General features: G+C 38.3%; 1 protein-coding gene across 1 annotated transcript in view; it reads right to left on the minus strand.

Moving 5' to 3' along the window:
• cnpy3 (canopy FGF signaling regulator 3) overlaps positions 1-14,114 on the minus strand; it is a 37,280-nt gene extending 23,166 nt beyond the window's left edge. The window contains exons 1-3 of the mRNA XM_060898604.1: positions 13,922-14,114; positions 12,080-12,206; positions 11,861-11,957 (exon numbers count right to left, since the gene is read on the minus strand). Of these exons, the coding sequence (XP_060754587.1) occupies positions 11,861-11,957; positions 12,080-12,206; positions 13,922-14,060 (363 nt within the window). The 5' untranslated portion in view covers positions 14,061-14,114. The remainder of the gene's footprint in view (positions 1-11,860; positions 11,958-12,079; positions 12,207-13,921) is intronic.

Consider the following 14,114-nt stretch of genomic DNA (forward strand, 5'->3'; position numbering starts at 1 on the left):
CTTTATATAAATGAGATGTGCAATGTATCAAAGATATTTAAGATGGTATTATTTGCAGATGACATGAATATGTTTTGTTCTGGAACAAAATTTACAAGAGTTAGAAAACAATCTCTTCAGAATTGTGCAGGTTAAAAAGTTGGTTTGATCGAAATAAATCATTAAATCTGTCTAAAACAAAAATCATGTTATTTAATAATTATAAAATAAATAAGGCAATAAATGTACAGGTAGATGGTGTTGACATTGAAAGAGTTTCTAATAATAAATTTATTGGGGTAATAATAGATGATAGAATTACTTGGAAATCACATATAAAACACATACTAATTAAACTATCAAGAAGCATATCTGTGTTGAGTATAGCTAAGCACATCGTGGACTATAATTCACTCCGCATTCTTTACTGTTCCCTGGTTTTACCATACTTAAATTACTGCTCAGTGGTGTAGGGAAATACGTATAAATGTTCACTTCATGCAATAACTATACTTCAAAAAAGGAGCTATAAGAATAATTCATAGTGCTGGTTACCGAGATCATACTAATTCACTATTCTTAAATTCTAAATGTTTAAAATTCAGGGATATTATAGAATATAAAACTGCCTTAATAATGTACAAAGTAAGGAATTATAAAGTACCAAGGAATATCCAAACAATGTTCTCGGATAGAGAGGGGGGCTATAATTTTAGGGGGAAATTGAAATTTAAAATTCGCAGTGCTAGGACAACGTTAAAAATGTTCAGTATTTCTATTTGTGGCAGCATGGTGGTGTAGTGGTTAGCGCTGTTGCCTCACAGCAAGAAGGTCCGGGTTCGAGCCCCGTGGCCGGCGAGGGCCTTTCTGTGCGGAGTTTGCATGTTCTCCCCGTGTCCGCGTGGGTTTCCTCCGGGTGCTCCGTTTTCCCCCACAGTCCAAAGACATGCAGGTTAGGTTAACTGGTGACTCTAAATTGACCGTAGGTGTGAATGTGAGTGTGAATGGTTGTCTGTGTCTATGTGTCAGCCCTGTGATGACCTGGCGACTTGTCCAGGGTGTACCCCGCCTTTCGCCCGTAGTCAGCTGGGATAGGCTCCAGCTCGCCTGCGACCCTGTAGAACAGGATAAAGCGGCTAGAGATAATGAGATGAGATTTCTATTTGTGGAGTAAAGCTATGGAGCAGTTTGAATGTGGAGCTCATGAAATGTACAACTATAAACCAGTTCAAAAAAAGGTATAAGGAACAGATCTTTATGAGGTATAGGGAGGAGGAATTACAATAACATTCTATTGATAATATAAGTGTATATATGTGGGTATGGGTACGTATGGATATATATATATTTATATCATAATGAGTATTGTGTGTATATATAAAATGTGAGTATGTGCATAATTGTGTGTATATATGCGCATAATATGATATGCATAGTTATGATATTATGGGTGTCTGTGTACATATGGATATGTGTATAGTTATAGGTATATGTATGTGCTGTATATATGTATTATATGTATAACATAAGTATCTGTATATATGATTTGATCGATATTATACCATGTTGGTATGTTTTCTTTTTTGTTTGTTGCTTTTGTTTTCTTTTGTGTATATATAGTTTATTATGGTGGAAAGTGACGTTTGATTAGCGGTGGTATAGAGGGTTAGGATTCGATAAGTTATTTACTTCTTCCTAATCCTTTCCGAATATTATTATGTTACTGCCTTGTGGCTACGCTATTCTGTTTGTTTATGACTATGTTTTGATTATTGCATTTTTTATATCTTTCTTCTTTACTGTTTGGAATCAATCAATCAATCAATCAATCAATCAATCAATCGATTAGATTTTAATGCAAATTTGAACACGTGGCTTGGCAGAGGAATGCGCTCTACAGAGTGCCGTTCTAGTTATTGTTGTTGATGTTAGGTCCTTCTAGATTTTTATCTTTCCAATATCATCTTAATATTTAATTGTATTTAACTACCGTATTTTTCGGACTATAAGTCGCACTTTTTTTCATGGTTCGGCTGGCCATGCGACTTATACTCCGGTGCGACGTATATATGTTTGTTTGTTTTTTTCACCGCGGAATAACTGGAGCTGATGCTGAGTATGACGACAGCCACGCAGAAGAAGAGGAAACGGCGCTTCATCTGCCGCTGGAGGCAGAGTTGTTCAGAAGCGACACCGAGGATGAGGAATTCAATGGATTTGCTGATTTAGAGTGAAATCATCAGCTTGATAAACTTGATTGGCCTGTGTTTTATTATTAATTATAGGCCTATAGTTATTTAAATAAGTTATGTAATGATTTTAGGCAGTGCTTAATTTGTGAAGTGGGAGGTCCCAGAACGCAGGAGGTGGGTGGGTCCGGCGACTCAAAAAAAAAAAAAGGCGGGGGATGGTTTACTATAACTTGACGCACATGCGCCTATTGTGTGTGTAAAATAATAATAATAATAATAATAATAATAATATCAGACATTATGATCTTAGAAAACGCTTTAGTGACAAACAGTTACAGACAGTAATATGTCGTGATATTATATTATAAAATATTAATTTTTATTAGTCTATATATTAAATTATATATTACATTTATCTTCTAAAATAACAGACTGTACTCATCACAACCGGTTTATTTCACCATTGGAGATCAGATCACACAAGACATGGGTTAAATGACTCATTTTAAGGATTTAAGTAGGGGATTTAAAAGCAGTTGTTGTTGTTTTTTTCACTAGACAGTTGTTTTTACTATCGTACCTGTCTTTGGAGATGATATACCTATAGCCTACTTGACCTCTGATTTGATGAAATAAAATTCGACAAAAATGAAGAATGACACTCCTCGATGATGACTACAGCTTTAATAACACAGATGAGAGCCATGGGGCGATAATAAGCCCTATCGGTAAAAACATCCTAAAAGCAAACTGATTAATGCATCAGTAATAGGCTACTAATATTAGTTATAATAATAATAATAATATAGGCTATTAGTAATAACGATAGTGATAGTATTAAAGATAGTAGTAGATATTTAAAATAATCAGACTAGGCTACTTACAGGGCAAAGGGCGCGTTATCACTGCTCAGCTGTTCGTTTATTAAATAAACAATGCAGTCGCACAGTAACCACGCGCCGCTTATCAGATACAATCACAGATTCTATGGATAGAATAAGTAACCCTTCAAAAAAGTGCGACTTATAGTCCGGTGCGACGTATATATGTTTTTTTCGTCTTCATAATGCATTTTTTGGCTGATGCGACTTAAACTCCGGAGCGACGTATAGTCCGGAAAATACGGTACTCATACAGAGATACAAGTATTTAATAACTATTTAAGCAAATATATTTAAACGCTGATTATTTATGACTTGTTTAAATTGGCATTCATTAAAGAGCATCTTTTTTTTAATTTGTACAGATAAGCTTGTGTCCTCTCCAGGAAGTAGAGAGGGATCTCTTCATAGCATACATTTCCACAGAGCAACAGTATTAGTCTTGCTATCTCTCTCACACACACACACACACACACACACACACACACACACACACATACACACTTGAGTAGCGGAGTAATGAGCCCGCTACAGTTACAAGAATACGTGTTAAAGTATTTTGTGGAATGAGCCTATGGGTTTATAGTGTTTTTAAAGTAGTACAGCATTTGGGGCATGAACTGTACTCACCCCTTTCACATATCCCACAATCCACTGCACGGTTGGGAACTTCCAGTGACCAGGATTTGTACCTGCTGATAATGGTACAAAAACCAATAGTGGGCTATATAATCAGTTTCGATGTTCAAATATCAGATGTTCAAATATTATTACAGGTTTATATGGTCACAGATTTTTTTCAAGATTAACATGGCTCGAAATGATTGTACATTTACAATTCATCAATGTAAATTTGTCATCAGTTTCGATGTTCAAATATCAGATATAAGCTGAAATGTGATGTTACTAGACTGCTTTTATATGTCTAGTCACCGATTCCACTGTATTTTTCATCAGCACAGAAGCTTTTAAATCAGTCATCCTTAGACTATCGCCCATACAGCCCTTTCACTTTCACTCACTGCACTGTTTACACGAAATACACGTTCCAACTACTCAGCACTATAACTCTGGCCAACAATATTAACTGTGTACACTTACACTGATGACAAATTGCAAATGTACAATCACTTCTAGCAGTATTGATCTTGAAAAAAAAAAAATCTGTGAGACCATGTAAACCTGTAATAATATTTGAACATAGTGGCATGGTGGTGTAGTGGTTAGCAGTGTCACCTCACAGCAAGAAGGTTCTGGGTTTGAGCCCAGTGGCTGATGGGGGCCTTTCTGTGCGGAGTATGCATGTTCTCCCCGTGTTTGCGTGGGTTTACTCCAGGTGCTCCGGTTCCCCCCACAGTTCAAAGACATGCAGGTTAGGCTAATTGGTGGCTTCAAATTGACTGCAAGTGTGAACTGTTGTCTATGTATCATCCCTGCAATGATCTGGCAACTTGTCCAGGGTGTACCCTGCCTCTCACTCAGAGCCAGCTGGGATAGGCTCCAGCTTGCCTGCGACCCTGCACAGGATAAGCAGTTATGGATAACGGATGTATATTTGAACATCGAAACAGACTATATAGCTCAATATTGTTTTTTGTACCGTTATCAGCAGCCTGGGCCTGGTCACCGGAAGTTCCCAACCATGATTGTGGGATATGTGAAAAGGGGTGAATGGGGTTATCTTTGTACCACAATTCTGCATGCACAAGCAGATATTTTGAGTGAACAGGGTTTTTTTTTGTATGCACAGTAACTTCATGTTAACATAATAAAAGGTTTGCTTGTTTGTTTGCTACGCACATACATGCAGAACTCATACCCTCTGTCTCTCAAGCTCTCACCGTTTTCTCTCTGTCTACAGCTCTTAACAGTGCACTCGTGCTTTTGTTGAAAAAAAGCTGATCAATGTTATTGAGTACAATACTGACTTTAGTATACTCCAGGTTTGTGTTTTAACAAAATCCTGCACATTACGTTACTGTGCATGCAAAAAAAAAAAAAAAAATTGTTCACTCAAAATATCTGCTTGCACAGAATTGTAGCAATGTTTTTCAACCACTAGAAGCGCCATCTAGTCGGCCACAATTTTTTTTTCTCAAGTTGAAGCTAATTTTTTACTTGTAGTAAGGTACAATTGTTGGATTGCATCTGATGTCACATCTGCCTCACCAAGTTACGGTCACACTACAGCTCGTGATGGGTTATCGATGAAAATGAGGCATTTTGGTGGTGATATACACGTAAGCTAAAAGTTGTGGTTACACAGCAGGTGAATACTTGACTGTTACGCCTTTGTGCACTTGAGTGTGGTGCAACTCAAGCGGTTGTGCATGATCTGGGGACCTAGTCATTATGGGAAACACCTGATACTGATTTGAGCACAATCGGCATGCGCAGGTATGGACGCTGTTTTCACAGAGGCTTTTGCGAAGTATTATCACTGTCACATTTGTTTCTAGTCATGTTTACAACACTGTTTAAATATTCTGCTTTATGATTCTGCTTCCGTTTGGGTTTTGTTTTTGTAAATATTACACCTGCTAATTAACACTCTTCCTGCACTTAGATCCATCTACTGCCGTCTATCTTGCAGTGTCCTGATCCCCAGATCTTTAACCCAGCCACATATACAAAATTGTACTCTTCCATGCTCTTCCAGGTTTTCATCAGTGTGTCCGTGTAGAAAGATGTGTGCAGCACCAGGTAGTCGGAGATGTCGGGGAACTCAATGGGTGGATAATTTTCCAACTCATGGTCAAGTCAAGTTTATTTGTATAGCGCTTTTAACATACATTGTCACAAAGCAGCTTTACAGAAAATTAAAGACTTTAAACATGAGCTAATTTTATCCCTAATTTATTCCCAATGAAATCCCCAGTTTTTCATAGGAAAAAAATCCTTCTTTGTTAACATGTAAGGATCTATCCTATTGAGTGGTTTCTATATCCACTTCTTAGTTTTAATAACTTGCTTGTTTGCTGTACACAAACATGGCAATAAGTTCTTGTGTTAATCGACCAGACTCCACTTTTGGATCATTAATCCATTTTGACTGAGAATGCCCTGCATCCATGATTTTATGTTGACTTCTGGCACATCCATACAGTTTTAAATACAAAACCCACAATTAAAAACAGTTTGTTTTTACTGCATTTATTTAACTCCTGGGCTCCCATCTGTAACAGGGAGTGATGTTGCATCCCATTAATACACTTTACAATAGATTAGATTCTAATAGGATAGATGAGCCAAAATAATTGGGGATATTTTTAACGGGCCCCAATTCATTACAAGTATGAATAGGTGGGCCTCAAAGCAGAAAAGGTTGAGAGCCCCTGGTGTAGCACAAAGTCAATGTCATATAAGCATAGGTGTAGAATTGGGTATGGACGTGTCCCCACCAATATCAAATGACGGCTGATATGTCCCTACCAATATTTCTGACTGAAGGAAAAAAAAAAAATAAATAAATAAATAAATAAATCATGCTCCGTGTGCAGTACACAAATGGTTACAGTAGGTTTCCACTGGGCGAAACACCATGCAAAATTCACTCATGAGTATTTGCTCTGGGGGGGGGGGGTGTCGCGAAAACAGCAAGCAAGTTTGGCTGCCATGTCAATTAGCAAGTGCGGTTGCAGTGCAGTGACCGGCTGCTAGCTAGCAAACGGTCCTTGAAGAATGTAATGTTAGATTAGCTTGTAAAATGAATCAGTTAACAACAGTTCCTATTCAGTGTGTAAAAACGCCAACGCCAACATACGAATATGACTGTTTTCTAAGTTTGCGTGGCATGTAAATAACAATCCGACTTGATATTGACAACAACTGGTGTTCATTAAGGTCACAAAGACATTATTAAATAATGTGTTTGGCTCTTTTATACAAGAGCAAGGGCTGGACTGGATGGGCTTGGGTTGAAAGTGTGAATATAGCAGTAGTTCAGATATAGGCTTGAATGATTAATGTAGTATAAAAGTATAGGTATAATGGAAAGGAAAGTATAATGCACCATAACTAAATTTCATATGTCTTTATTATCCAGTCTCCTCGTCGGTCATTCATTTCATTTAACATTACAGAAGTCATTAAGCGTGTTCTGAATTGAAGAAATACATTTTACACAATTTTCCTCAACCAAAACACTACGTGCGCTTCAGCAGAACCCTGTCACTACCTCCTCTCCCTCCCCTCTCCACTCAAGAAGACAACAAAAGGGCAATAATATAACAACAACCAATCATAATTCAGATACATTCTGTTGCCAAGTAAAATTGGAACCTTTCAACGTGTCAAAAAAGTTCTAGAGACCTCGCACTGTTTTACCGTTAGATCAATCACATATCAGCTTAAACTAGCATTCCAAAACTAGTTAAAGATCACACAGAAGAGAGTCGACTCCCCCTGCCAGCCTAATGGAACGCAGTGTTTAAAAGAACAGTCCACCGTACTTCCATAATGAAATATGCTCTTATCTGAATTGAGACGAGCTGCTCCGTACCTATCCGAGCTTTGCGCGACCTCCCAGTCAGTCAGACGCAGTCAGACGCGCTGTCACTCCTGTTAGCAATGTAGCTAGGCTCAGTATGGCCAACGGTATTTTTTTGGGGCTGTAGTTAGATGCGACCAAACTCTTCCACGTTTTTCCTATTTACATAGGTTTATATGACCAGTGACATGAAACGAGTTCAGTTACACAAATTGAAATGTAGCGATTTTCTATGCTATGGAAAGTCCGCACTATAATGACAGGCGTACTAACACCTTCTGCGTGCTTCGGCAGCGCATTGATATCTGAGCTCCGTATCAATGCGCTGCCGAAGCACGCAGAAGGTGTTAGTACGCCTGTCATTATAGTGCGGACTTTCCATAGCATAGAAAATCGCTACGTTTCAATTTGTGTAACTGAACTCGTTTCATGTCACTGGTCATATAAACCTATGTAAACAGGAAAAACGCGGAAGAGTTTGGTCACATCTAACTACAGCCCCAAAAAATACCGTTGGCCATACTGAGCCTAGCTACATTGCTAACAGGAGTGACAGCGCGTCTGACTGCGTCTGACTGACTGGGAGGTCGCGCAAAGCTCAGATAGGTATGGAGCAGTTCGTCTCAATTCAGATAAGAGCATATTTCATTATGGAAATACGGTGGACTGTTCCTTTAAGGCTCTGTATGTGTTTTACTTCCATTTATGAGGGAAAGGAACATAGCTACACCCTCCCGACAGTCAGTGCGATATTCACTTGTAAAACACATTTGCAAATTGGTAGGAGTTAATCATCACATGCAAGATTTGCAATAGGCCATTTGCAGGAATTGATCACGTGTCAATTTTCCCCATAACAACAAGCCCGTGGTGGGCAAGCTAACTTGACATTCCTTGACAACCGTAAGAGTTTGACTGGCAATGCGAAGCAATCCATTTCTATAATAGCTGCTTTTACCTTTTCTATTGTCTTTTTTGACCTGAATTTTCATGTGTACTTTGAAAAAGTTTGTGGTTTTAACTTCTGTCGTAAGTTAAAGCGAATCATTGGCTGTAAAAGAGAGTTTTTTGGACTCAAGTTGGTTGCTGCCGAAAGAAATTCACGTGCGAAATGGCGGATTTCTCAGGCATGTTTATAACTTATAATTTCTCCTTTTCTACCTTTATCATTCACTTAATGTCTGAAGATTCTTGAAAATAAATACAGATATATCTGTAGATGTGGTTTTAGCTGATAAGAAGCAGATTTAAAAAAAAAAAAAACCCTCTCTTTTACGGCCAATGATGATTCGCTTTAACTTATGACAGAAGTTAAAACCACAAACTTTTTCAAAGTACACACGAAAATTCGGGTCAAAAAAGACAGTAGAAAAGGTAAAAACAGCTATTATAGAAATGGATTGCTTCGCATCGCCAGTCAAACTCTTATGGTTGTCAAAGAATGTCAAGTTAGCTTGCCCACCATGGGCTTGTTGCTATGGGGAAAATTGGCACGTGACCAATTCCTGCAAATGGCCTATTAATCAAATTGATTGCATATTATTATTATTATTATTATTATTATTAATGAATTACTACAGTTCTGAACTTCAAATTTTAAAAGTCTGGACTTTGGAGAGATGATGGATACTCTTTTGGTGGAACACAATGGAGCAAAATATTATGACCCTCTAATGTTGACCTGAAGTTTGTGCCACTGGGGGTTGGCATTGGGTTTATGTCCCCACCAATGTTAAAGGGCATATCCTGGACCAATTTAGCAGTTTTTTTAATATGAAAAGCATGTCCCTTTACACACTCATCCAGAAGGGTAATTGTGCACAAGGCCATCTGTCTACAGCAGAAAAAAATAAAATAAAACGCGTCTGGAAAAATCCCAAGGGAGTCTGGAGCCAGATTCATGACGTCACGTGCGGATCCGCCAGCAGGCAGAGAGATCCTGCATGGATTCAGTGCACAGTCTGTGTAGACCAAGTTTAGCAGCTAGAGATTTTGCTCATCTATCTATTGTTGCATAAATCATATTTTTTCTAATTACTATTACATATTTATATATTTCTTCATTTAGAAGAGTACTGGCTACTGTAGGAGAAAGATTTCCATGTGTGTAGCTTATGAATCGGTTAAGCAGGGTTGTATATGCATTTAATGTGTTTGACAGGTCCCAAGATCTCAAGCCCTGACACACACATCCCTTGATACATGTGAAGCAAGTGTATTATCGCCCAGTGCTTTCGTGTTGTTTACTTTTGTGCGTGTCAATAAATAACATTGTCCATGTACCACACAAACACAGGAACACCTAATTTAGAGTATAGTCTCTCTTATTTCTTACCCTGGCAACAGTTAACTTGTGAATTGCCGATTTTCTTGGTCTTTTTTTCGGCTCTGCTTGGTCCTCGGCTTCGAGGGCCTCAGTGGATGCGGCACTTCGCCTTCTGTCAGGGGAGACGAACACGGCTGGCTCCTTTGGTGACACTGACACAGATGGAGACGGTGTTGCTTTGGACATTCTAACAGATGGAACTGCGTCTTTTTTCAGATCAAGTTGCTTCTTGAAGCCCATTTCCCACTGCAAATTGTTCTCAAAGTCATCGGGCTTTATGAAGTGAGCCCCGCATATGATGCTGTGGTCTGTTGCATGTTGCCAGTTTTTCCGGGTGCCTTGCACGAAGCGCTCCCATTTCTCTCTCATTGTCCAGTGTTTTGGAAAATGATGAGTACTAATCCCATCAAGATTCGTGTTGCTACACCATCCTACGATACATCTATTAACCATTTTAATACACTACCATTCAAAAGTTTGGGGTCACTTTTGCCCCTTTTCCACCAAAGCAGTTCCAGGGCTGGTTCGGGGCCAGTGCTTAGTTTGGAACCGGGTTTTCTGTTTCCACTGACAAAGAACTGGCTCTGGGGCCAGAAAAACCGGTTCCAGGCTAGCACCAACTCTCTGCTGGGCCAGAGGAAAGAACTACTTACGTCAGCGGGGGGACGGAATTGTTAAGACCGACAACAATAACAAGACCGCAAAAGATCGCCATTTTTAAGCGACGAGAAGCAGCAGCTGTACAAACGCAAAGTCATCCATTATTATTATTGTTGTTGTTGCTTCGATATTCGCGCCAAGGTTTATGCAAACGTAGCGACGTAACTGACGTATACAGCGACGTAATGATGTATACAATGATGTAACTGACGTATACAGCGACGTAATTATGTGTCTTCTCTTAGCACCACGAGCGATGGAAAAGCAAGCTGGTTCTCAGCTGGCTCGCAAGTTGAACGAGTTGTGAACCAGCACCAGCACTGGCTCCGAACCAGCCCTGGAACTGATTTGGTGGAAAAGGGGTATTTGAAATGTCCTTATTTTTGAAAGAAAAGCACTGTTCTTTTCAATGAAGATCACTTTAAACTAATCAGAAATCCACTCTATACATTGCTAATGTGGTAAATGACTATTCTAGCTGCAAATGTCTGGTTTTTGGTGCAATATCTCCATAGGTGTATAGAGGCCCATTTCCAGCAACTCTCACTCCAGTGTTCTAATGGTACAATGTGTTTGCTCATTGCCTCAGAAGGCTAATGGATGATTAGAAAACCCTTGTACAATCATGTTAGCACAGCTGAAAACAGTTTAGCTCTTTAGAGAAGCTATAAAACTGACCTTCCTTTGAGCAGATTGAGTTTCTGGAGCATCACATTTGTGGGGTCGATTAAATGCTCAAAATGGCCAGAAAAATGTCTTGACTATATTTTCTATTCATTTTACAACTTATGGTGGTAAATAAAAGTGTGACTTTTCATGGAAAACACAAAATTGTCTGGGTGACCCCAAACTTTTGAATGGTAGTGTAATTACGTGATAACGTTGAAGAAATTTGCAGAAAACCACCAGGTCGTACTCTCATAAACAAACCAACACTGACATGGGATTCAGAAGGAGGCGTCCCACACGTGACATCACGAAAATCAATGTTTGCCCGGAAATCCAAATGCCAAGTTTTTTCAGAGGCAGACAAATTTGCCTCAAATGGCTTGATTTCAACTGAATTTTTCTGATATTGCGCAAGGTAAAAAAAATTGCACAAAATGAAAAATGTGACAGATATTTGACCAAAGTTTAATATAAAATAAGAGAATTACAATGATCTTGCTCCTAAATATACCCAAGATGTGCCCTTTAATACCAAACCTACGCCCTTGCATATACTGTAAGTGAACTAATCTCCTAACTTGCAAGTTTCTACAGAGAGGTGTGAGAAAGGTTCAGAGAAAGTCAATGTGATGCCAAACAAAATTGGTGAAAGTCCGTCTCTTACCTTTGCAAAGCGATTGCTGCCATCTCTCTCTTTGTGCAAATTGTACTGCAGGATCCTTGAACAGACATTTTCCATTACCTCTATGAACCGAATGTCACTGCAAGATACACAAACACAGTCTGTTCACTGAGGTACAGTGCATCACAGTTTATTACAGAAATCATTTGTTTGTGCCTTTAAAAGTCTGCTCTGAAAACAAGGTAAGAACTTTACACTTACGATTTTACATATTTGATCGGTGGTGTGCCTTTACTGTCCAAGAAACGGTAGTTTGTTTCTATCACTTCTTTCGTTTTCCCCGTTTCTTCTAATGCGGATTTCATCTCAATGCTCAAAAACTTGCATACTATAAAATCAAAATTAAAAGGTACAATTATTGCACCGAAACTCACACAACCGCTTTAAATAACTAAGAGGAAGCACTTGGGTCTTGGTTCCACTTCTCCTTTTGAACATCTGTTCGCCGCTACGGCTCCTCTCACAATGCTAACGTTCACAGGGGTTTATTCCATACTTGCCAACCCTCCTGATTTCGGGGGGAGGCTCCTGATTTTAGCCTCCATCTCCCGATCGTATTTGTTAAAAACTGGATAATCTCCCGGTTTGGGGAAATCCCTACCGCCAAGTTAAAAATACTCCCGATTATGTCCAATCAGAATCGTATGAGAAACACTGCTGACGCCAATTGATTTTTAACCAATCAACGAACAGAACGACAGTCACTTCCATAATGTAGGATTCACCCAGGCTGTCCAACATTTTTTACAAGCAGTCATTCATCATGACCACTAAACCCAATACCAAACGGCAAAAATATGAATGCAAATACCAGGTTGCATGGGAGAATGAATTTCCATGGATAAGCAAATTTTCGACCAGCCAGTTACACATTTTAAGGTAAAAATACCTTGAATCAGAATATAATGGACATTTGAGTGTGAAATTAAACTAGTCTTCCATACCATTTCAGAAACAAACTGTACAACTTCTAAAGTGTTTAGTGAAATTTTGCATGACAGAGAATTTGTTTGGTGAGTGTATTTGAATAGTGTGCTAGTATCTTAGTGCTATTTTGAATTTTTTGTTTGAAAGTTTTAAGTGAAAGTTTACAAGTGAATTATCTGGAAAGTGATTGATTTTGATCGAGTTTTGAGGTTTTAAGTGAAAGATTACTAGCGAGTGTATTTTGTTCGTACTAAAATTTTGCATTCGAGTGAATATTCTGATAGTATGGCAGTATTTATAGTGCCATTTTTAAATTTTGTTTGAAAACTTTCAGTCAAAGTTTGCAAATGAGCAAATTCCTTTGATGCATTCCGACAGGATTTGGATAGGATTTCTAGTGCTTTTTAAACATTCTGTTGGAAAGTGTTTAGTCAGAGAGATGCATTTTAGTAGCACTAAGACAGTGCAGAATTTATTTAAATTGAGTTATTATTTTGGTTAAATCTTATTCAAATTTAATTTATATATGATATTATAGTTCTCTGTATTTTTACATGAGCTTACAGAAGGAAAACACATTTGATGCAATCCAATAATACTTTCATTCACTGTGACTATTTATTTTAAGAAATGATAAACATTCTTCTAAAGCATCGCTTGTGTTATTTTCTCTGGGTCTCTGTATGTGTACAATATTCAGGCATGAGATTTTTCAGCTCAAAATCTGATTTAAGACTTCCCTTTCATTGTTATTATATTAAAATTCAAGACGAGTATTATTTCAGATTTTTCACTCTCATGCCTGATGCATGAATCCCATAACCTATAGTAACTGATAGAACAATATCAACAATTCAAAAACTCTTTAACTGTATAAATTTCAAATGGTTTGCAATTAATTGGGATCCACTGTTTTCATCGTTTCAACCGCGCATCAGACCCTCGGCCAGTTGAAAATGTCGTTCACGCACTTTTCTCCCCCATGAGAATTTTGAAAAGTTGGCAAGTATGTTATTCAACAGCTGCTAGTAAAACTAACACTAAACAGAATGTTCGTACTGTATATTTCACCACCACCACTTGCTTTAATGATCCAGTGAAACTGGAAAAACTTACCTTCACATTTATTCGGTAAATGAACCCAGTCATCGCCATCACTTTTACGAACCGCTTGTGTATTTACGAAAACGAGTGCTATAAAAATGAACACATTCATTTCAAAGGACAGTGTTAATGTGCATCTAAAATTTATCATCGCCTTCTAACCAGTCCCTGTTTCTGCAGCATTCACTTCCGCAGAAGTCCTGTC

The sequence above is a fragment of the Neoarius graeffei genome, chromosome 18, assembly GCF_027579695.1.
Source record: "Neoarius graeffei isolate fNeoGra1 chromosome 18, fNeoGra1.pri, whole genome shotgun sequence".
In the NCBI taxonomy this organism is placed as follows: Eukaryota; Metazoa; Chordata; class Actinopteri; order Siluriformes; family Ariidae; genus Neoarius; species Neoarius graeffei.